The sequence below is a fragment of the Natator depressus genome, chromosome 17 (assembly GCF_965152275.1).
Source record: "Natator depressus isolate rNatDep1 chromosome 17, rNatDep2.hap1, whole genome shotgun sequence".
Taxonomy (NCBI): Eukaryota; Metazoa; Chordata; order Testudines; family Cheloniidae; genus Natator; species Natator depressus.
In genome coordinates this window covers 3,746,555-3,772,077 of record NC_134250.1, presented here as the reverse complement: position 1 = coordinate 3,772,077, position 25,523 = coordinate 3,746,555, and the positions used below count along the sequence as shown (strand labels likewise).

At 43.0% G+C, this 25,523-nt stretch overlaps 1 protein-coding gene and 1 pseudogene across 1 annotated transcript; one reads left to right on the top strand and one right to left on the bottom strand.

Annotated features, from left to right (window-relative positions):
- Positions 1-350: 350 nt before the first annotated feature.
- On the top strand, positions 351-10,796 carry LOC142000559 (transient receptor potential cation channel subfamily V member 3-like; annotated as a pseudogene).
- Positions 10,068-24,467, bottom strand: TRPV1 (transient receptor potential cation channel subfamily V member 1). The gene is made up of 16 exons (XM_074974585.1): positions 23,046-24,467; positions 22,248-22,414; positions 21,765-21,917; positions 21,110-21,250; positions 19,966-20,264; positions 19,125-19,301; positions 18,315-18,479; positions 17,934-18,029; positions 16,975-17,045; positions 16,051-16,216; positions 15,457-15,523; positions 14,647-14,963; positions 13,855-13,982; positions 12,649-12,764; positions 11,933-12,074; positions 10,068-10,436 (listed from the first exon to the last, which is right to left on the bottom strand). The coding sequence occupies exons 1-16, from the start codon at positions 23,360-23,362 to the stop codon at positions 10,400-10,402; spliced, it is 2,559 nt and encodes an 852-aa protein (XP_074830686.1). The 5' UTR covers positions 23,363-24,467; the 3' UTR covers positions 10,068-10,399.
- Positions 24,468-25,523: the final 1,056 nt, after the last annotated feature.

Genomic DNA, 25,523 nt, shown 5'->3' with positions numbered 1-25,523 from the left:
ACCATGTTTTGGCAAGACCATGCTAGTAGAATTACTGTGGCCCATCCAGCCTGATCTTGTGGATCACTCGGTTCAAGAGAGGAATAGGAAGGAAGGCATAGAGAAGGGGAGCATTTCACTAGAGGAGGAATGCATCGCGTAACGACTGCACACGGAGACCTGCACTGATATATATGTGATATATATGTGATATATGATAACAAAGGACCAAAATGGACACTGTGTAGAATCAAGCACGTAGGTTTATTACGCACAGTGCTGGTGGAGTGTCACCTTGCTTATTAGGCTCAGAGACACTGCCACTCAATTGATTACAGTGAATTATATGGATTTTCCATGGGCGGAGGGAAATGACGGGGTAGGTGTTAGGATATAGATATTCAGGCCTGTCTGTAAAGGTCTATACGCTAAGAATTTAGGTGTATTCTTATCACTTGGCTAGTTATAGAGGTATAAAAGAAAGAATCAAAATCACTGTCTGCCAGTGTAAGAGCTTTCTCTTACTGTGACAGTCTGAGGCCTTGTTCTTAGGCTAAGGCCTTTGGCTAAGCAGCAGAGGCAGCCATAAGCTGGGAAGCGAATGGTCAGATCCTCACATTGCAAACTAGTCACATTGAAATAAGGTGCTATTGGGCTGCTAGGAATACAATCCTGTCCTGATAATGCCTATCGCCTCCAGAGAAAGGGAAGTGCCTAGAAGATGTAAAAGGAAACTTAGTTTGATAGCATCCTGTCTGGCAAGAACTCACTTATCAACAGCTGGGATGTGAAATCCTCATTTCTTTAAAAAGAAAAGGAGTCCTTGTGGCACCTTAGAGACTAACCAATTTATTTGAGCATGAGCTTTCGTGAGCTACAGCTCACCGATGAAGTGAGCTGTAGCTCACGAAAGCTCATGCTCAAATAAATTGGTTAGTCTCTAAGGTGCCACAAGTACTCCTTTTCTTTTTACGAATACAGACTAACACGGCTGTTACTCTGAAACCTCATTTCTTTGTTGTTCTATCACTGTAGTCCCCATTTCCCTATTGTTTGTCTGCATAATCTCTGTCTGGTTCTGTGATTGTTCCTGTCTGCTGTATAATTAATTTTGCTGGGTGTAAACTAATTAAGGTGGTGGGATATAATTGGTTAAATAATCATGTTACAATATGTTAGGATTGGTTAGTTAAATTTCAGTAAAATGATTGGTTAAGGTATAGCTAAGCAGAACTCAAGTTTTACTATATAGTCTGCAGTCAATCAGGACATGAGTGAGTGAGTGAGTGGGTGGGTGGGGGAAATGGGAACAGGGGATGGGGTGGGGAATTGGAATCATGTTTTGCTAAGCGGCGGGAATGGGAAAGGGACACATGTAAGGCTCTGTGGTGTCAGAGCTGGGAAGGGGGACGCTAAGGAAGGAAACTAGAATCATGCTTGCTGGAAGTTCACCCCAATAAACATTGAATTGTTTGCACCTTTGGACTTCGGGTATTGTTGCTCTCTGTTCATGCGAGAAGGACCAGGGAAGTAAGTGGGGGAAGGAATAAGCCCCCTAACAGTAGGTAGTCCCAAACCCCTGGATAGGTCTAGCAGCAAGACAAGATAAGCACAGTAGCCAATAGTCAAAGATTACATGAGGTCTCCGCCCATGGTTTCAAGTTAACACATAACATACAATTAGTACTTCAAACAATATATAAAATGTATATTAGTATAAAATATATATGTTGAATTCAGTTAGAGGTCCATCGGAATGAAGTAGCTCCTTTGATTGTCCACAGGTACATACCTGGGGGTTAAAGCAAAGAGACAAATGAAAATTACATGGCAATAAAGATTGTTTTTCAGTTGCTCATTTGTGTTTCTAAGGCAGGCACTGGTAATGGCTTGGGAGGAGGGATGTGTATCTGTGAGAGGGAGGATGTCATATCTCATACTGACATGTTTGAACCTCTTCCATAAACTCAAGGTTGATGTGTGGGAAGGTCTCTCTTCCTACAGCAGGAACAGGGCCCCTTTCATTCCTTTGGTCTGTTTTCAACTTCAAATAAAGACACCAGTTATGACTCCCCACCTGGCATTTCGCTGACCAAGCTTATCTTAGCAAAAAGCAAGGTTGTCTTTTGTTTGTTCTGCTCTCTTAGCTAATATTGTTCACTATTTGTTAGGCCTGTGGCCTCTTGACCAAACTCTGGACTTTGGGCCTGTAAAAAGAGCTAACATGGTCTATATCAGGTTGTTACATAAACGTCATATGGATTTTGGCCCTTCAGATAAAATATGTGTATCTGAAAAAGTATAATAAATTTGAAAAGTATGAACATAGACTAGCTTCCTTATACAGATGTTGTTTTTTTGACAGTGTCAGTGCATCCCCCATCTCAAAAAAGATATATTAGAAACAGTACAGAGAAGGACAACAAAAATGATTAAGGGTATGGAGCAGCTTCCATCTGAGAGGTTAAAAAGACAGGGACTATTCAGCTTGGGAAAGAGACGACTAAGGGGGGATAGGGAAGAGGTCTATCGAATCATGAATAGCGCGGAGTAAGGAAGTGTTATTTACCCCTTCACATAACACACGAACTGGGGTCACCTGACTAAATGAATAGGCAGCAGCTTTAAAACAAACAAAAGGAAGTACTTCTTCACACAACACACAGTCAGCCTGTGGAACTCATTGATAGGAGATGTTGCAAAGGCCAAAAGTTTGAAAACTGGGTTCAAAAAATAATTAGGTAAGTTCATGGAGGATGGGTTAAAAAATGGCCAGTAGCCAAGATGGCCAGGGATACAACTCTATGCTCTGGGTTTCCCTAAGCCTCTAACTGGCAGATGCTGGGAGCAGGGGTGCCAGAACTTTGGTAGAAGTTGGGGGATCATGAGGCCCTGCCCCTCTCGGTGGCACCTCCCCCTGGCCAGGCCAGAAGCCAGAGCTGGGCAGTGGTAAGAGCAACCCAGGGAGCCTAGGCTGTTGTGGGGAGCCCTGGTCCCACCACCTGCCCTGGGTGGGTGGGAGGTGCCCAAGGGCAACCCCTGGCCATGTCCCCATCCCCCAGGGGCTGTTCTGTTCATTCCCTTGGAAGCATCTGGCACCAGCCACTGTCAGAAGACAGGATACTGGACTAGATGGACCCTTGGTCTGACCCAGTGTGGCCATCTTATGTTCATGAGAGATAATATTCAGCAATGCAAAATACTGGCCATGAGGCCATGGCTGGTATTGCACTGTGGGTTTGGGAGGAGTCTCAGAATACAGGCATGGTGTGTCAGTGAGCACTATGAGAGATGAGAAGGCTTAACTAACACTGCCTAAAAGACCTGATCTAAAGCCCCTTCAAGTCACTGAGAGTCTTTCCAATAAGTTCAGTGAGTTTTGGATCACACCTTCAAACCTCATCTTAGTTGCAGATGTCAGAGGAAGCTGCAGAGAGTAAGAAGAGGACCAGAGAGCTCTATAAGGAGGAAATGCTGACTCACATTAATGGAGCAAATATAAACTTATATGCTCCTGGGCTTGGTCCTTTACCATTTACTCTTTCGCTTGATAAGACAGTAATAAGGAGAGACAGTTTTCTGATCTCTGGGGCCTCTAGCAACAAAAAAGACAGAAAGAGATCACTGAAATGAATGGGAAATAAAGACACCAAAAGCTATAGTAGCTCCCAACACTGTGAACTAAACAAATCTTGTTGTTAGCGTTGCCTAAAGGGGTATTTCTCCAAGTCCCTTTTTCCCCAGCCCACATTTGTGGCCTCACGTATAACTTCCTTGTCTGATATTGCGGGCCCATAACATTCAGAGCACTGATGAAGATTTTATACTGCCCCTCTGAGTTGTCTACTGTTTGTAATCAGGATAGAGAACATTCTCAATACAGAAACACCCATTACACTGTAATTAGCTAAAAATGACAAAGTGCAACTATAGAAAACCTAGAGCCTTGATTTATAAAGGCAACCTGGATGAAAGTGCTTTTTTTTTTTTTTTTAGTTTTAGCTTTTACCATCAGTCTCTGAATAAAAACCCTGAGCATATGAGACCATTTACTGAACTGGTCCTTGACTAGAGAAATAAAAAGAGATTTAATCTACCTTTGACACCCTACTTGCTCTTTGTCATTGCTTTCCTCTCTTATATTCATCAGTCACCCCTAGACAAAGGACAGTGAATCACAGTATTCTCTTACAGTTTGACTTTTTTCTCTTGTTTCCTTCCCGGTTTCTTTCAGCAGATGGCAGCTCCCAACACCACTGTACCTATTTTGCAGCAGTCTCTCCATGAGGCAGAAGGTGGAAACCTCTGGCTTCCTGTGGGGCAAATTTACATTTTTATAGTAGCCATTTACTTGATGGATAAGAATGTAAGTATGATCACACTTCTAGCCACTGGAATATGATACAATCCAAGACCATGAGATCACTCTCACAAAGGCAGAAAAGAATACAGATCACAAGACATACAAGTTTTGCTATATTAGAAACATACACACTAATGACAGGTTTCAGAGTAACAGCCGTGTTAGTCTGTATTTGCAAAAAGAAAAGGAGTACTTGTGGCACCTTAGAGACTAACCAATTTATTTGAGCATAAGCTTTCGTGAGCTACAGCTCACTTCATCGGATGCATACTGTGGAAAATACAGAAGATGTTCTTATACATACAAACCATGAAAAAATGGGTGTTTACCACTACAAAAGGTGGTCTCTCCCCCCACTCCACTCTCCTGCTGGTAATAGCTTATCTAAAGTGATCACTCTCCTTACAATGTGTATGATAATCAAGTTGGGCCAGATTATCATACACATTGTAAGGAGAGTGATCACTTTAGATAAGCTATTACCAGCAGGAGAGTGGGATGGGGGGAGAGACCACCTTTTGTAGTGGTAAACACCCATTGTTTCATGGTTTGTATGTATAAGAACATCTTCTGTATTTTCCACAGTATGCATCCGATGAAGTGAGCTGTAGCTCACGAAAGCTTATGCTCAAATAAATTGGTTAGTCTCTAAGGTGCCACAAGTACTCCTTTTCTATACACACTAATATAATTCTAACAATCAATGACTTAACTTTATAGCAGAGCTGCTGCTCCACAATAATAAAGAATATGGCTGTATTTCTCCTTCACTAGAGCTGTTAGTGATGTCTGTTATGATATGAGAAACACTGGCATTGTGGAGAAGTTCACCCCATGCAGAGGACCAGCACAAGACTTATGCACCACTTATATCCCACTTATACCCTCAGATATGTCTGGTGTATTGGCCGTGTGCTGACCTTCTATACAGAGGAGAATTTCACCCCTACTGAGCAAAGCAAGGCATAGGGTTTCCCAGGAAACTTCAGCACAACACATTAATGTCCTTTCTTAAGGTCATAGAGGGATCACGCTCCAACAGACAGTAGGTTACCAAAGGTGATGAACTAGAACATATTTCAAAATCAGATCTTGAAAAGTGTTAACTAAGTTAAGTGGAAGGACTTGTATTTGATCCATATTTTTGTTTTTTAGGGTTTAGAGATCTTCTGGATGTGGCCTTTAACATTACGCTCTTTTCTTCAGAATAACTATTTCTATGTTCTCTTGTAAGTTCTACTCTTTTTTTCCCCACTGAATATTACATAGTGTTTTACCTTGTCACAATGGGACTAGGGAGCCTTTTAAATGCAAACTATCTTGTGTTTCTGTAAGCCAATCAGACTAGACTTTGTAACTGTTTGAAATTGCATTGCATACATTTAATGAATACATATATTTCAGTAACAACAGGTGGGAAGTATCTCAATATTTGACTATGATTTCTTTTTCCCCCCAGTTTCATTCAAGCACTGCTGGTGATATGCACACATACCTTGTACATCATGCAAGTGGAAGCTTATGTTATACTGAGGGTCTTTGCCTTAGCTTTGGGATGGTTCAATATCTTGTACTATTTCAGAGGGTTCAGAATCACTGGCATTTACACTATAATGATTCAAAAGGTAAGTTCAAAGACCTTTGATTTAATTTATATTTACATATTAAAAACATGTTAATATAGGTATAAAAAACACAGCATAACTTGTTCATGTGGGAGTGGAGAATTTTAACCCCAAAAGCTGGAAAGATCCTATTGCTAAAGTATTCTCCACAAATATTTTCCTGTAAATCTTTGGATTATGAACATAAATATAGACCATAGCAGCTCTTTTGTTCCATTCAAACATGTTTCAACCAACCAGTAGTAAAATATGCTAAACTATTCCTATTCACTTAAATTTGCCTAACAATTTGTTTGCTGTACTGAAACGATGCTTTATACAAATCCTGAGCTATCACAATGGGACAGCTTTACTGTATTCTATTGTGTGAAACTATAATACACATGAAAGTATATGGATATGCAGCTACAACCCTAAATATTCTCTATGCCTATACACCACAAGACTCCAGAGCTAGATATTTTGGTGAACTACAGAGCTTTCATATTATTGTCTAAGAGCTTTCCAATAATACTCTTCTTTCTATGTTTTCCATGCTTTTTCAGATGATTTTAAGGGATGTTTCTAGGTTCCTTTTGGTTTATGGGGTTTTCCTAGTAGGTTTTGGAGCAGGTAAGAAGTTTCTCATATTAATATATATAATTAGAGTAAATATTAATTTGAATTTAATGATATGGAAAGATGAAAAGGATAAGAAATGAATCAATCCTATGATTCTGGGGTTCCTCAAGCATCACTACCACTAGGCAGCCCACACTCCCATTTCTGAAAAAGCCACCATCATCTGAGCTAAATCTAGAGCTATTCAAACCTTTTCCAGTCCTGGGCTTTTCGTTTGGGGTGAACCAGGTTGTAATTCCCATATGTCACTGAGATTGTGCAGTAAAGGGTGGGACATTACATTTCAAATGTGCAGTAAGAGCTCGGGAAATATGTGGAAGGAAAAGCAAGAACACACCACAAAGGACTAGCTAGATCAAGTCCTGGGTTTTCATAATGGACTTTACCCAGGAACAGTAGAACCATTACCTAGTTATGTGCAACATATGCCAACAAAGGGGTAACTAAATTCACGTTATCAGAAAATAATTTTGACAGAAATCGTCTAAATTTGTATGAAATTGAATGAATGTTGTACTCAGTATCAGTAGCTCAGACAATGGAAATTCAGTGTTATCTTCTTGGTCAGTGCAGTGATTTTTCCCATCCCTTTCCTGGTGTCTGATACGGATTTTCTTTTACTCTGCAGCTCTTGCTTCTCTGATGAATGACTGTCCCCAGGACACACTGTGCAGCCCATTTCACAGCTTTCACACTGCAGTGTTTGAGCTCTTCAAGCTTACCTTAGGCCTCGGGGACCTTTCAGGGAATGAGGATTCCAAGTACTTTGAGGTTTTCACGCTTCTTCTCATCTGCTATGTGATGCTCACCTTTGTGCTCCTCTTAAACATGCTGATCGCGCTGATGGGGGAGACAGTCAGCGCAGTGTCCCAAGGAAGTGAGAAAATATGGAAGCTCCAGGTGAGGCTTTTGCCTTTATCAATTCAAAATCAGTGACAAGATACTGTAATATGATCAGACATACACACTATTTTGTATACACTATTGTCTCATCTACCTGTCACTTCTGTCACACTTTTCTTCCACCTCCCAAGAACCTAAGAAAAATTAAATGTCTATTTTACATTGCTATTACAGGTAACAAAACTTTTAAATCAACAAATACCTGGAAATGGCTATATCATAGCCAGGCTCCAGAACGGTCTTAGAATGGAAGCTATACAGCATGACACTAGAGACACACAACACATCCATTGGGCCCTTATTATCCAACCTGAATACAGAATAATTCCCTTTAATAGGCTAAATCTAAACGACTAGTATATGCCCATAGGGTACCTATAGTAATCATTCATCTGCAAGGGCCTCAAGTGGTGACTAGATGTCACCATTTCTCCATGTGAAGTTGGCTGTGTAAATATGACATGCTTTTTAAAATGGTAGAAAGTCATACCAGAAAACACTTAAATTGTTTACATTTGTATGTGGGATTTTCAAAAGTTCTCAGACAATGGCCTAATACTGTTCCCACTGTAGATAAGTTCGTGGAGGATTGGTCCATCGATGGGTATTAGGGAAGATGGTCAAGAACACAACCCCATGCTACGGGTGTCCCTAAACTTCCAGCTGCCAGAGGCTGGGACTGGATTACAGGGGATGGATCACTCAAAACTGCCCTGTCCTGTTCATTCCCCCTAAAGCACTGGCCATTGGCCACTGCTGGAAGACAGGATACTGGGCTAGATGGACCACTGGCCTGTCATAGTATGGCCGTTCCTACATTCAGTGGGTATATTACCATTAACTTCAGTGGGTGCAAAGTTAAGAGCACCACCTGGAAAATCCCACTCTAAGAGCACTAATACCTCCTCCCAACTTTCAAACCTGCATCCTTTGAAAATGTTGTGCTGCTGGAATGATCTGCTGACAGCGAGAACATGCTGCAGTAGCAGCCACATGCTAGAGCATACCCTGAACGATTCACTGTTTGGCATCATGTTGATTATACATTGTAACTGTTTTCCAGAAAGCCATGACCACACTGGATCTGGAAAGAAGCTTGCCAGTGTCCTGGAGAAAATGGCTCCAAAGAAAAAAAAATTCACCCCAATACCCTAGTTGGATGTACCCCTGATAAAAAGGAAGATGAGAGAACTTGCTTACGGTGGGTACAGTGAGACCTCTAGAAATCAAAGTAACTACATATTTAATAAAAGCTTGATTAAGCTATTTTATTATGTCTAAATGTGATGGGCCCAAGCTCTCTGCTGTTCCCAGATACAGCTTATCATACATGCACACCTGAAGACCATTCAGGGCTTTAAGGGTCAGTGGGCCCTGCAGAGACAGTGGAGGTGAAGGTAATCCCTCCACCAAAGACACAAGAGGAGGGCAGCAGGCCACAGCACCAGGGCTGGGAGAGAGAGATTTGTGTTTACTTTTTTTGGAAGGCTCTTCGATACTAAGGAGATAGGCACCCCTGTGACAACAGATAGAGTTGGGGAGGGGGGTTGCATATAGCAGAAGGTCACATTAATGGTGGAATTCTCCATAGTTTCAGATAGTTTAGATATGCATCTTAAATCTGCACCTTCTGAAGCACCCCATCACTAGAGTTATATGGAGCTTGGCTATGCTGAACCCAGCTTTTAGATGAATAAAAATAAACTTCAGATTTGTAAGCTTCCTCTTTATATAACAAGGAGTCCCGTGGCACCTTAAAGGCTAACAAATTTATTTGGCCATAACTTTCATGGGCTATAACCCACTTTTGCCAGATGCATGAAGTGCCCCTCTTTATATGTTTGCTTAAAACGAACAGGGTGAATGAAGTGAACAAAATCCAATGGAGTAACACACTGATAAGCCTGAATGAAGATCCTGTTCCCCTTGCAAAGGAAAAGAAAAGAGGTAATGGATGAGACCTGGTTTTTAGCTGTAGGATAACTTTACTGCCCTTAAACTTCAATAATCATTCCTGTGGACCTATGACTAGAATTACATTAGCTACCATACCAATAACCTCCAAGACTAGCCTTGTGTTGAACAGAGGAGCTTTGTGGCTTTTAATTACACAGGGGCCAAATCTTGAAGACCTTGTTTATGCAAAACTCCCACTGACTTCAAAAGGAATTTGGAATCAGAACTGCAGGGCTGGGCCTATAGTAGTTAACATGATATTAAAAGACAGTGACAGTTATTTCTGCCCGATAAAGCACTTGTGTTCTGATGAGATGTGAAAACTGCAAGTTCTAAGTCACTTTGGGTAGTTCTTCTCTTAAAACGATAGTATTTAATTACGTTGGATGAAAACCTGACCCCATTGAAGTCAATGGCAAATTTCCATTGACTTAAATGGAGACAGGATTTCACCCATGGTATGGGTTCTGTAGATGTTACAGAACTGCAGCGTTACAGGTTTATATGGTTGTTTTTGCCATGTTAAATAAAGTGCTGCCAATGAGAATAATGTCATTCTGTGTGGTGGTTAGAGCAGATATAATTTTGAAGATAAATGCAAAAGTTAAAAGAAATCCAAAATTTAAATTCATTTGCAAACTTAGGTGGTTGTTGGATAGCATTTTGTTCTCCTGATCTTGTAATTACGTGTAACTGGATTTTTGTCAGTTTCACTGAAAACAAACCCAGACCTCTAACTGCAACTGATTCCTCCAAATTGCATCCAAACTAAACAGAGAAAATTGGCTTGTTCTTCTCATGCCAGCAGTTTCACCTTCTCAATATTTCTTTTCCAGGGTCAAGGAGAGATGTGATGGGGAAAAGGGAACCTGAAGAAAGCAACACATCAGTAGAAGAATCAGATGTCTGAAGAGGTGTTGGTTTCTTTAAGTTCTTGTACGTGTATACTCTTTCACTGCAAGTCAGATTCCTTCTGCATTTGCTTTGAACTGTAAAGTAAATAAGAACAGATTTAATAATTTTATTAAGATAATGTTGAAGTAAAAAGAAAACGGTACAGAGTTTAAGCATAGAAGTTTCTGGTTATCAGGGAATAAGGTACAGATTATCAAGGGGTGCGAAATTTGGTTTAGGAACGGGTGGCATAGGGAATACATAATCTGCAGTCTCCCCGATTGGGGGTAAAAGTTTAATGGGTCAAAGTACAGACATTGAGATATGGGGGTATGTTGTCCATTACTGTATAGCTCTCTAAATAGATATACACATTTATGTGCTCTTCCTTTCTCTTGCAAATTATATAACATGTAAGTACAGCTCATTATAAACTTGACTATACAAATGTAGAGCCCTGCGCAGATACAAAATTTATATCCGTGGATGCAGATACCTCTGGATATAAATCAGTATCCACAGAGCTGCAGGGCTCTACTGGAAATGACAGTGGTGAAAGCAGGAGCTTGTCAGGCTGCCACTCTCGGGAGCCAATGCCCCACACTGGTAGCTTCTCCTGCATGGCTGTACTGTCCCCAGCCCTGCCCATGCTGGAGGAGCTGCCAGTGCGGGGCACTGCGCAGCTACTGATTTATATCCGCGGATATATATTTGGTATCCATGCAGGGCTCTACAAATCATACCCGCCGATATTTCATACCTGTACTGGCATAATATATGTTAGCTTTTGGGGACTGTTTCTCAGGGAGTTGATAATAGATTCTGTCCAATAACCAAAACAACAGTGATTGCTGTAATTTTGGGGTATGGTAAAGATTAAGTTAAAACCTATTCAATAAAACCATATTTCTGTATCAGTGCTACAGACTGTGTGATGACTGAAAACTTAAATCGAACTCACTGCAGCCTGAGTACCTGTGTTAGAAGCTGTGACATTCTTTCTATCCCAGAGAAGTCCCACAGGCAGAAGACTGCTATAGAGCATTCCACCAAGCAGTTGAGGAGCCTCCCAAGGGTCAGTTAGGATGTGGAGATGGGGAGCAAGCAGTAAAATCCAACAGAGTCTTTTATGTCTCTTGTTTGGGCCAGGTAGGAAACCTCAAGGTCTAGGCTGTCTGTAGTTTTTGCACTGGGAGGTGAGGAAAACTCCTTGTGGGCAAAAATACTCAAGCTTATTTCCTGCTTTTAACCAGCATGTGTGATGTACAAAGCTCAAGAGAGAGCCTTCTAGTGTGGTTGATCTGGAGATAAATACCTAACCAGTAACGGAGACACAATGACCAATTTTTGGCAGACTCATGTTGGAAATAACTATGGAAACATGGTCTTAACTAACAAGCTGTTTACTTAGCATGTTTAACGAGTTATTACATACAGTAACTTCCTCAGTCCTTTTGCAATAATGCCCTATTCTCATAAAGGGCTCCAAGTCCATGGTGTGTGAACACAGACAATACACTTAAAAACAATTATAATTAACTTTCGTCTTAAGAACAATTATATTCAACAACAAACAAAAAGCTACACAGACTTCCTTGCCCCAGAGTCTTCAGGCTCATAATCATGTTCCAAAATGGGTTTTAACTTGGCTTCTTCTGGCTGTTTCTGTGCCTCCTCTCGCCTGCTCCCATCTCTCAAAAGTGGAACCAAGGTCTTCCAGTTTTTCCCTGAAACTTATAAGCAAAGTGGCTATTAATGTTTTTTTCCTATAGAAACAGACTAGAATATTCCTGGTTTCCAACACAGAGGAAAGCTGATATAAATATAAAGCACAAGTGAATATTTTATTCTTTTAAGAGTTTTATTCTTCTGTCAGTTTTCCATTCTTTTAAGGTGACAAGTACATCCACTGATCTATGAACTGGGGTTCTTCTGAGCTGGCTAGTGAGCTACTGAACTGTGGGGTTGGGGCATCAGAGAGTGGCTCCTATGATACACTGCTGCCATCTCTACCCAGCTCACCAAGGTGTGCCACTCATTACACACCATCCAAAATCATCCAGAGTGAGGAATTTGAGGGAGCTAGAGAATTCCAAAGAATAAAACTGCAAAATGAATACAGGGTTAGTTCATTTTAATCCTTTTGCCCACTGTGTTCATTTAACAGCAGTTCATGTAGCTATTGGAAGTCTCACTGAGAGATGTATAAACTTGCACTACATTACGCTGCCTTTATAACCAAATGTATAGTCTAATATCGTCAGAATATGGGAAGAACCAGAGTGTTTCCATGCATGGATTCCTCACCTCTGCTAGACTTAAAAGAAAAACTTGAGTTTCGCTTCAAGCCCATGCTGTATCCGGGCTCCTCGTTGATTATGCCCAGATTAGTGTTCCACGTGGACCAGTTCACCTCATCGACTCTGGAGAGAGAAAAAGAGTGATGTCATGTTGAAGGGGATCTAATTTATTCTCCAAAAAGGGATCTAGAGTCTCAAGGACCTCATGCACAGTATAACTTTGTCACGCAACCAGTTCTCTGTGTGGACAAATTACTCATAGATAATTCTTGTAGAATAGTAATTACTACTCTTGAAGTACTCAAGGTACACAGCAATAATCCTGGAATTTTTGTGAAGTAAAGTGTTGCAGAATGGTGCTGGCCTAATTCTTGTGGCTGATTAAAGCTCCTGTGGGTTTAATGTTCTATATTAAAGTCCCTAATATACCAAATAAAATTCTTCATCTACTGGATATTTGCAAAAGGCCACTCCCAGCCTGAGGACCGAGGCAACTGCCCACAAAGAATTCTGTAACATTCACCTGAGGAGAAACCAGCCTGACTCAATTAAATTTATATCATACTATGCAGAGAAACACCAACGGATTCCATGGTCACACTCTGTCCTTGTGTCCCAGGGCAGAGGGTTGGCTGTGGGCTGGTGAATCCGTGAGTATGCAGATCCACTAGCCAATCACCACACAAGGAAGAGTTCCGGCTATCGCAGACCTGCTGTGTAACAGTTCTGCCAACGCTTCACGGTTTGGCAGGGAATGCCATAGACGTCCCTGTTGCATAGGTCAGATACTCAATCTCTGCACTCCGCTAGGATTCTCCCCACTGAGCAGTTTGCGTCACAGTGGCCCAAGAAGTAAAGCAACGTAGAATCAGATATCGAAAGAAAAAGGCTCAGTTGCAGTATCTGTTCATTATCCGTTGAATTATGATGCTGCTTTGAGTCTGACAGCGATGAGAGGACACAATGCTGCTATTTTAACATAGAAAGTCTGCTTGGCATTCTGGCCCTTCTCAGACCCAGCAGGCTGGACCAAGTCTATTGCAAATTGGACTAAGAACCTATTTCACTCAGGCCACTGAACAGCTATCACTTAGTGTAATTTTTGGTCACCCTAAGTTTAAGAGCTCTGCATCCCATTACCAGTTATTGAGCCATCCCAGCCTGTAGATATGTTTCTGTAAAAGACTGTCTATTTAAAATAAAACCAGGTTACCTGAAACACCATCTGTAATCGTCCTTGTCATCAGGTGTGGTTCCCACTAAGACTCGCTTCCCGGATCGGAATGAGCTTATCATGCAGTTCAGGTAGCTGTTTTCAATATTCAGGATGGTGATGGCTCTCTACCAATTGAAAAAAGCAAGGGGAGTGGGGAACAGCTAGCATTTAACTATATTTATACAAATGTTGAGTCCTTTCTTTATAAAACAAGAATCCCCGAACTTTCACCTGCATTGTCAGCCTAGGGCAATGATCAGGCCAACCACAAACACAGGAAATTTCTCTAGAAGTGTGTCTTTTAAAACGATGGATGATTACTGTTATGTAGTTAGAACTACAGGGTTTCTTTTCATACACAAAAGCTGACATTACATTGTCTGCAAACCTGGCAGAAGGCACTTGCTTTCATCCAATGCATAATCTCTATCTTTTTATATTCTGATCATGGTTTTCCAGTGTCAAGAGCCTAAATGCCTTCTGGTTTTTGACTTTGTTATTGTCTAATAATAAAAATATTTATTTTCTTAAACTGCAAACATCTGTGAAATATTCAGTGTATATCAAGAACATCTGCTTAAACAGTGCATCATACACCAGATGAGGAAAAAGACCAAGGACAGTCATACAGGCTTGTGTTCATGGGTAAGGAATCAGGAGATAGAAAGCCATGAAAATCTGCAAGTTTAGAAACATACCAATCCCTCCAGATTCCCCTTAAAGTGCTTATCCCCCAAGTTCTCTTTCTAGTTCCAACATAAAACCAGAACCCTTGGGGGATCGACAAACCTGGAGTTTCCAGATGCTCTTACTCTCTTGTGCGATTTTGTTCACAGTTTCCCCCATCAGCGCAATCAGCATGTTGAGCAGGAGAATGTAGGTGAGGATGACGTAGAGGACCAACAGGATGACAAAGACAGACTTAAACCTGTAGTTCTCAGTGAACTCTAGATCTCCCATGCCAATGGTGAACTTGAACAGCTCCAGGCAGGTGTAGTACAGACTGTTGTATGACATGCGGCCACGCTTCAGCTGGCCTGATCGGGTGCAGAGAGAGCTGTTATTTTCTTGTCCCTCATAGTCATCTTCAATCAGAGTCACCACAGCTGTTGCAGATGGGAGGAGCCACGTATACAAGAAAAAGATACTCAGAGATCATGCTCATTTTGCAAACAATGAAAAACTTGCAAAGATGTATCTGATTAGACACAATATATTGACGGCCATCGACTGCAGGTGGAGTTGTGGGGAGTCAGAAGCTCTGAAAAATCAGTCCCCAGGATTCTAAAGTTGGGCACCCAACATGGAGGCATCCAAAATTAGAGATTACTTGAAAATGTGGTGTCTCAGTTTCTCCATCTGTGAAATGGGAATAATGCTGCTTGGCCAGCCACTTTGAGATCTATGGGTAAAAAGCCCCATATAAATGCTAAGTAATAGTATTCTTTATTTTTTTATGTGGTAGAGATTTGGTACGGGGGCGTGATGTAGATTTCTTAGTTTCTAGTTGGTAAAGGGAATTCTAAATTAACTGAAAAGGTAATTTTTGCTAAATCTCGTTGATTCTCTAAGAAAAAATAACTCCCAGGGTGACATTACCTGTGGAAAATCCCAAGAGAAATACTAGGTAGACAAACATGAAGCGACATAAATCCCTCAGGATCATCTGCAACATGGAAACAGAACATTTTATAGGACTCCAACACAAACTGCAACCAAGAGTGGTGGAAAGTCCTGATTTGGCTCCAAGAAGGAACTATACAGTGTGAACTCACTGCCCTTGCCTTACACCATGACTGCGTCTCCTAGTACTGGCTTTCAGTATAGAGAACATTTCCTTTGCATTATTCATAAAACCTATTACATGCATATGCAATATATTTAATGCCAAATATATTTTCAACTTTTCATGTGTGAATCAAGCTAAGACAGTGTGGTTCTTTGTCCCCCTCTATAGGCTGCTTGGCTAGACCACATGAAGAGGTCAGACTTCTTTGTGGAGAAGGCCTGAAAATAATGGAGGAGAGTAGAGTTAAGGGACATGAGCCTTTTCAGACTCACTGGAACAGTGAGTAGATTTCCCCCCCCCCCCCACGGTGAAAATAAAGCTGCTCTCCCTGGTTTAAACCATAAGGTTGAGTCGGTGGCTCTGTGAAAATTCAGCAGTGCTTGCCAGCTGCTCCCTAGACTGACCTTCTCAATCATGACAGAGTAAATTCCCATCTGCTGGAATCCTCGGGTGTAGTACAGCATGTTAGTCCAGCCCAGTGCCAAGGAGAACACCATGGATGCCACATAAAGTTCCTGGCCACAGAAGTACAGCACCACTGAACTCAACAGTAACAACGAGTGGACAAAGCTGAAAGACAAGCATGGTCCAAGCAGAGTGCAGATCCTCCCAGTTAGGCAAGAAAGGAGGGATGAAGACATAAGCAGTGGACTCAGGAACTCTCCAAAAGCCCATTAGAACCCACCTGGACAGGCATGTCCTCCTAGGCCAACCTCCATCCCTTGAAAGATTCTTTCCTTTCATGCTTCACTTGTTTTCTGCACCCTCCACAATTCCTCTCCCCTTGATAGCTCCCAAGTTTCCCACATATCCCTGTTTCTTCAACCCCACTGCTGTTCTTCTGCCTTGCAGGGTATCAGCAAGACAAGCCACAATTCTCTGTGTTGTCCTCGAGCACTGCTCTCTCTGGTACTCCCTCTCTCTCACCACAGAACTGGCAGCAGTTCAGGGAGCTGCCCTGTGTAGCAGCCTTCCGACTGGAGAAGGCAGAGGGCTCCAATAGATTAAAGCGGAAGGTACCATTGGGGACAAGAGAGGTTTCAGCATGGCCCAGTGCCCAGGGCATTGGACTGCAAGTCAAGAGTCCTGGGATCTATTCCTGGCTCTGCTGCGGGACCCAGTCAGTAAACCTCTCAGCACCTCACGTTCCCCACCTGTAAATGAGGGTTATTTACTGCGTAAAGTGCTAGGAGAACTGGGGGATGAAAAGCACTGTGCTTATTTCAAAGCCCGTACATGAGCTGCCTGGCTCAAGCCAAGGCCATGAGTCCCTCAGGCTCCTAAATGCCACATTCAAAGGCAAATAAAGAAGTTGCTGAGAAGCTTACAAAAGAACCTCACTGTAACTGTCAGCTAGCAGAGTCTTCAATGAGGGCCGCCTCTGCAGGAAATACTGTATCTGCAAAAAAGGGAGAAGAAAAGCCAGTTTCAGGTTGGCAAGTAGATTTCCACTGCGAATCTGCCCGGGGGACCCATCACTCTGTATCTAAGTGCTGACTGTTATCTGGATCACACTTGTTGGAAATGCTGCTGCAACCACTGCCCCTGTAAGTGCTCGGGAGGTCTGCTGAGCCAGGGCCAAGCTGGGAAAAGGGAAAACAGCTCACCCTAAGTTAGCTCACCACAAGGACCTCTCAAAAGAAACACACATTCCAGTAAGCATGAGCTTCAATTAGGGTTATCCCCTCAGTGTAGCACTACTCTGGAGCTTGCAGCTTGGATGGAAGACAGCAGCCCATTTGCTCACTGGTTTGAGCAACTGTGATCACATTGTATTTGCTGTGCGTTCTTTACATTGGCCACCACACAGTAACATTTTGTGTTTAAAATAGCACTGATGATCTCTAAAGTCCTTAATGGTGCAGGCCCTGGCTATATTCAGTACCCCGTTAAACCTTGTCTCAGCTAGTATCTGTGCTCAGGCACTCCTAGACTTTGTAGGGCCTTCCCTCTCATACAGTAGCATGACAGGCAACTGCACCTTAGCTTTGTAGGTTTCAGAGTTGCAGCCGTGTTGCAGCCTGTATCTGCAAAAAGAAAAAGATCACTTGTGGCACCTTAGAGACTAACTAAATTGGTTAGTCTCTAAGGTGCCACGAGTACTCCTTTTCTTTTAGCTTTGTAGCTCAGTAGAAACCTGACAGCTCCTGGCCATGCCATTGAAAACTATCTGCAGCTTTCGAGTGAGGGATGGACTCTAATAGCAACTAGCCCAAATCAAGGGGGGCACCTATTTTTGGCTCCCACCTATCCACATGGCTCTAAAGAGACATTTCAAAGCTCTTACCCCTCTGAAAAAGAAATAGAGACCTCCCAGCACACTCAGGATCTCTCCGGTGACTCGAAAACACTCCTCAGTGGTGTATTCAAATTTGAAGGGAGGCTGCATAACACAGGAGCAAAGGGTCAGCACAGCTGAAGATGGAAAAGGACCTGTCTGCTGAGCAGTTGAAGGTGCTTGGCTTCCCCTAGGATTGGTCCCTAAAAGCACTGCTTCCTCCATTCTCCAAGGAGGGGCTGGAGGAGGAATCCTTCCTCTGCGCCCTTTCTCTTCCTCACTCAGGAAAGAAGGAAGAACCTTTTAAGCTCTGGCACCATGAACATGGCAGGCAGGCCTGGGAATTCATCTCCGGGGTGGTCACACTGATGAGCATGACCAGTGAAGTACCTTTCCATGTTTCTCCACAGGTCTGAAGTAGGCGGCAATGGTGAGGATGATAACGTGCATGGCATAAACAAAGAAGTTGAAGTAAAATAGGCGTTTGACGAATCGGTCCCACTTGTCCTGCAGCAGCCTGTTCAAGGGCTCTACCAGCAGCATCTCATGGCGATTCTGCGAGGGGGACGAGAGAGAGAAGGAATGCGAGTCCCAAAGAAGCCAATACACACGTAAGATGAGAGAGCACCTGCCAAAGGGCTTTGCAAACAGTAAATGAAACCTCACTGACCATAGCGAACACATTCTCCAGTCCCCAGAAGGCAGGGAAGTGTCATTATCCCCGTTTCACAGATAGGGAAACTGAAGTAGAATGATTTGTCCAGGTTTGCACAGTGAATTAGGAGCAGAGCTGAGAACAGAAGCCAGGAGGCCTGTCTCCCAGTCCCCTGCTCTAACTATAAAATGTTTCTCTCAGGAACCCAGAAGAGTGCCAGGGAATGACATACAACACAGAGGCTTGCTGTATGGCATGACCGTACCCTTACTTGTCTGAGCAAGCACTCCTGTGAACAGTACTGCTGGCTTCAAGCCGAAGGGGAATGTTTGCAATAAAGAGTCCTGGGATTAGCTTCCACAGTCAGGTGGGCAAAAGGAATGTCAGTGCATAGACTCGTGCCAAGAACAAAATTACATCTCTGCACTGTTCCTGATCACCATTTACTTGTAACTAAGGATGCAAACCTTCAGAGACATGCACTATACAGAACGCAGCTGACCACTGAACCCAGTAAGAACGTGTAGAGGAGGTTTCATACTCACTGGTGTTTTGCTGCTATACGCAATGATCTCAAGCACTGAGTTTTTCTCACACGTGTCTATGGAGGACAGGTCATAAAGAGATGAGTGGACGGGTCCATAGGCCCATTCGGTGAACTTCCTAGACAGATGCCTACACTCAGGCTCTTTGATCTCTCGTCTAAGGATATAGGCGAAAATCTAATCACAAAAGAATAATATGTGACCAACATTTCAGCTGTGGTAGATTTTTTGTTACTCAGTTTCTCAATAACACAGGAGGTCAGATTCCTCCCTGGCTTAACTGCACTGATATCAAGCCATTGGGATACTGTACAGCTCACAGCTTGCACTATCCAAAAGCCAGTGATCTCACTGGGTTCTGGAGAATGGGCAATATGAATGTGGCAAATGGGCTAATGCAGTAACACAAAGAAGTGTCTCTGATCTCTTCCAGTTAGGATTTGGGACTATCTTTGGCCTCTGAAACCTAAAACAGACATCTAGAGGCACCTGTTTCATATCCCTTTGAGGTCACTGTCTTGGTGAATGGGAAATGTTTTGGAATTAGCCATGTCAGCCAATCAAAGATGCGCTTCCTACTCCACCTGAGATAGCAGCCAGGGCACTTTTACTGTTTCCATCTAGGCTGACATATGTGTAGTGGTACAACATGACTCCCTCTGGACACATTACCTAGACTATGCCAAAGCTTTGCTTTTTAAACTCCAGTGTTACGTCCTGCAAAGTTTTCCACCATCTCGGTCTGCGAGGCCCAGGTAGCAAGTAATGACATGTACCCAGTGTAAATGTTTTGATTATACTGTGTGTCATTTGAAAGGGTAACAGGTATGTGTCCACCTACCCCTATCTTCCCTTTCTTTGCAGCCAGGGTTAAAGGAGTCAGTCCCTTCTTGTTAGTGATCTCTTCCAGCTTCAGCATCGGGTTAATTTTGGCACCAACGATCAAAATGTTGTTATACACCTTTGTTACAAACTTGGTGTTATCTTTGGTGTTATCTGCAATCTCCACAAGGGCGTGCAGAACTGTATTGCCCATAGAGTCCTGGCCAGCTATATTGGCTGGATGATACGGATTCTCCAGGAGGAATTTCACAATGCCTAGCTGGTTGGTGCAGGCAGCCAGGGAAAGAGGCAGTTCACCTAATGGCAAGCAACATGAACCACTGGTCAGAAAACTCACCATATGTACAAAAGTCACCTTTATGAGCCTAAAAGCGAAGGAGAATGTGCAAGTCTGCACCTCCCACCATGACCAGACAGGGGTGAGCAGTTCTCCATCAAATACTGTACCAAATCATAGTCTCATTGTAAAAATTGTATTTCCCTATAGGACTTAAGCACTGCATAAAACTTGTGCAGGCCCTCTAAACATGGATGAATGTCACTCACTAGGGAACATGTTCATACCTTGCTAATCAATATAGACTGGGGTTATCTGGACCCAGCATATGAAGAGTTGAAAAAAAAAGAATTCTCGAATTAGAAATGCACACTGAATGGTCCCTATGTATTTTGGTTAAAAGGACTGAACGTCTTAAGGGAGTTTTACACACACACACACACACACACGACTTCTTGTGTTGGGACCTCACACACTAAGTTTTAGGCAGAAAAAAAAAAGTGCTTGGATTATAATATCCTCTTCCCACTGAAAATAGATGGCTATAGAAATATTGAGTGCAGGGCTAGAAGGTGCCTTTAATAATGATACAACCCATCAAGAGATACAGAGGTAGTTCAGAAGACAAATGAGGTTAGGTACCCATCTTGCACTGAATATCAATGGGAAATGCCTGCCTAACTGCCTTTGTAATCCCAGTCCCCATTAGGGAAATACTAGGGAAGGTTGGATTAGCCCCCTTGCTATTTGTGGGTCATCCGGTCCCCCATAATCAGGAGTATTTGAACAGCTCACATTTGGGACAACTCTCTTGGTTACTTGATCAGTGACTGAAATCATGTATCATGCTCCTTGTTTTCCCTACCAAAATAAAAGCCCGGTTTCCCTTTGATTTTTCTGAAGAACTCTCCATGGGCTCTTGCATGAACATCTGCTCCATTTTGGACCAAGAGCTTCACCAAGTACATATTCCTCCTCTCGATGGCAATGTGGAGAGCAGTCTGACCTAGGGAAACACGCATCAGACCATGAAAATCTCACATCACATAAAACAGAGAAACAACTGCCAGACACTACAGGCTCCTCCTTCGGAGGTTAATGCAATGCTGGTGAAAAGGGACAAACTGAACAGCACTGGAGACTGAAGTGCTCTATTTATCAACGGAATGGAGCCCACAGAGGCAGCAAACGCAGGCTTCCTTGCTCCCCTGCCAATGTGCTCCCAACCCTATTCCAGCAACATGCAGCTAGAAGGGGAATAAAATTAGACCACATTAACCAAACATGTCACTGGCATAAATAGCAGGTGTGATCCAGGTATTTCAGGAACACAAGTGCTGACTAATCGTCAGGCTCCCTGGCAGTTTGTGGTTCTGCTTTCCTAGAACCAGAGCTTCATTCTTGGTCACATACAGAGAAATGTCTAAAGGGGTCAGGGGTCCTGTGTAACCAATCTCCAGTCTTTCTATACAGACTTAGGCTCAGGCAAGGCCAGACATTCTTCCAGCTGCCTCTCTTACCCTTGTAGTAGTTGTCAATATATTCTGCATTAACTAACTCTTTCAGATTGCCTGTCTTCTCTGCAATTTCCAGAAGCAGGGGAATCGTATCATTCTTCCCATCATGCAGATTCAGCATGGCTTTCAATAAGCAGGTTTTCCCAGTTTCCGGCTCTGTAACACAAAGGGTTACAGCTATAAAAGGGGGCATTACAAACCTGCCCTCTGACACCTAGGCATGCAGTAACAAGGGATCTGGGATCTTCTGAACGGATGGAAGAACCTACGGACATTTAGGGTTTCACAAATAACCTCTCAAACTTTTCTGAAATTTCCAGCATCTTTATAGAGAATTGCCCAGACTATGGGAAACTCCTGCATGACACAGAACCCCCTGCAATGTCTTACCATGTATTTAAGTTAACACCATGCTGATCTTTTAACCTCAGCAGCGCTGCTGGAAGAGGGAATTGGCATTTGGATGCATCTGACACTACTGGGTACCTTTGAACTCATTGTCTGTGAGATGCTTCCGGGTCTCATGGAGATAGATCAGCAGGTCATTCAGATCACTTGTGTCACCTTGGGCTACAGCATCAAAGATCCTTCTACGATCATAGAACTTGAAAGCTTTTTCTGAGCAGCTTGCAATGGAATTGGTAGATAGGAGCCTAACAAAGATAAATTTAGTTACTGAAACGTAAAGATTAAGCAAGTCTCTTAAAAACCACCAATTATACTTCCATTACTGGCTTTCGGTGGCACACACATTAGTGAATATTACATATATGAATTGTACAGTCTATAAGATCATAAATGTTTAGACAAACAGATGTACTGGTGAAATTATGTTTTTACTGGTGAAAAGTTAAGAACAAGAACTCAAATCCAGTTAAGCAACTAAGTCTAACATCTGATCACGCTCCTGGGAGCTAAGAACTCCCAAGTTCTAAGCCCAGCTCTACCACGGATTCACTGTATAGCTTTGGATAAATGATTCAGGGCAACATTTTCAAAGGTGCCCACTAATTTTGAGAAAGACACCAAAGGGTTTGATTCCTAGAGGCACCGAGTTCATTCCTATTGATTCATTTGGAGAGTAGACTGTATTCAGAGATACAACTCCCGGATGGGCAATAGTCATTAAATGTACCATAGTATTTGGGATACTTCCCATTCTTTAAAGCGTAGGAAACACTGAAATATCTGCTGTAAAAGCAAATACTGTGGTGCAATGGGTAAATGATGAGTTATGCAGCCCAACCCCTGTCATAATATATATCCAATATATCAGGAACTTACTTGGCAAACTGATTGTGTATTTTTGCCCTTTCCATATTGATATTAAACTTGATGACGGGAGCAGAAACCAGGTGGTCCATCTGGTACAAGGAGTCCATGGGCGCCATGTTCTTATCGCTGTCCCCCATCCCAAAGCGGCCTCGTCTAGCGAAGATGTTGCTTTTGGGCAGCTGCTGTACCTTGGTGCTCTGGCTGCCCTGAAGGCTGTCAGGGGTTCCCAGAAAGGAATTCTCACCATCTGTGTGCTCGTCCGTGACTTCAGAGTCCTCCACATCAGAACTGCCAAGTTTCCTCATCTTTCCAAGGATGGATGACATGGCCAGCAGGCTGCAGGGAACCCAGTGACATTAATACTGCCACCTGATAAACTATGTGGGAGCTTAGTCTGGCTTCGGTTAGGACTCTTCACCAGTAACAGTTAGAAAGGGAGTTGCTTTCTTTTTCTTTTAAGTGAAGGTGCTGGTTGCCATTCTGTATTACCTGGGAAGGTACAGTAGCAATATACACTTTCTACTCACTGCTCCTCTCAGCCTCATTCCTGATCTGGAGAGACCAACCACTGCTTTGGGTTAAGAGAGGAATTCAGCCGGTCTGCTGATATGATCAATAAGGGGGTCAATTGGTGCCAATCGTGGTCATGGTTCTTGTGATGTGGTCACTTGTTCACTAAGGCTGGGGCTGTATCTTTTCTGTTCTATTCATTGACCTCATCACTTCCAACTCGTTTCATACAAGCCCATCGAACAGCTATCAGATGGTACATTGCTCAACCACCACCACCGTTCTGGTGATAAACACTGATTTAGTATTCTGCTTCACAGACAGACCAAGCCTCTTCTGGCTTGCAAAGCTCTGACTTACAGTAAAAGAATCAAGAGTAAGGTCTTGAAGGAAATTCAACAACAGAGATTCTCCCCCCACCCCACTAGCCAGAACCTGGCATACACTGGGAAATAGTGTGGCAGACTTATAGAGTATTACAAAGCCAGGAGCAAATGAAAATATATACATGCCAGGAGGGAAAGAGAGTAGGGCCAATATCAGGTCCTTTTGCATGCTGGGGAGGAAGAGGAAACAAAGACACATGGAGCTCTTGTAAGGCTTATGGAAAGGTACGAATTGCTACACAGGCACATTGATCTGGTATGGTCCTGGTATCCTGTCTTGGAAGACGCCAATATCTAAAATGAAAACCTCACTAACAAGGCAGTATCTGGTAGTGTGAAGAGAAATTTTCCTCTTCGCCCCTGCAGCAATCCACTGATGCCCTGAAGCATAAGGTTTCACTGTTCATGTCTTCATCTATATATATTTTTTACTTTGTTCATGAAAGAATTTTTACAATATCTTATTATGAACATGAAGAGGAGAAACCTAACACGAAGGATCTCGTCTTCACCAGCCATGAAGCCATCCTCAGCAAACAGGCTACTCCCCACCAGGTGAAGCACTGAACTGTTTAGAAATTGACTCAAAGCTCACACTGTCCTGTCCTTTTGTTAGGCAGGCAGCTTGAGTCTTCCGCATGCTTCAACATAACTATTCACTCGAATAGCTCCTAACCTGAAGGAAATATCCTCAGTATGTGAAATCAGTGCACAGCAACATTCCCTCTGGGATGATCCAGCAAAGAAGAGGCTGCAGCACTGATTAATAAACCAAGTGATATGGAAAATCATTTTTACTACTTCTGCAGAATCACACCAGTTTCAATTATTTTGGTAATTTATTTCAAAATAGCTGTCAGCAAGTATGCCTGTAACAATACAGCCACACCCAAAAATTCCCCTGGGAGTAGAGAGTTAAAGAAACCCCTAGGACAACCCAGCTCCTCTTTCTCTGTCCCCTTCTCCCTCCTCAGAGCCCAGCCGCGGGGCCAAAAACCCACAACCCCCCCCCAGAGCCCTCCCGCAGGGCCCTCCCAGCCCAAGTAGCCGCATCCCCTCCCCCCCACCGAGGCCCATCCCCCACCCCGAGCCCAGGGATCCAGAGGGAGAAACAGCTTGATGCTTGGTCCCAGGCTTGCACAGAGTTTCCTGCACACCGCCCTCTCCTTCCCTCAGGGCATGCAGGGAACTGCCGCTGCCAGAAACCCTCTAACTCCCTCTTCCTCCCTCCAGCAGTGTCTTCTATGTGCAAGCTGGGCTCTGCCGAGTCCAGTGGCCCCTAGTGGCTGCTAGCAGTACTGCAGTCCATTTTGGTGGGGGATAGAAAATTCTGCGTGCGTGTTCAATTTCTGCAAAATTCTTCACTGCACAATGGTGGAGAATTCCCCCAGGAGTAAAATTTTACACAGGATCATAGGAGCAAACTACATCACCTCAGATTATCATAGATCCCTGGCAAGAAGAAAACAACTCACACCTCTTTGCACATGAATGATTAAAGCTCAGAGTAAATTTCTCTGTTTGGCAACAACAAGGCTCATTCTGCTCTCAGACCAGGGTAAATCGGGAGTAACACATTTATATGAAAGGA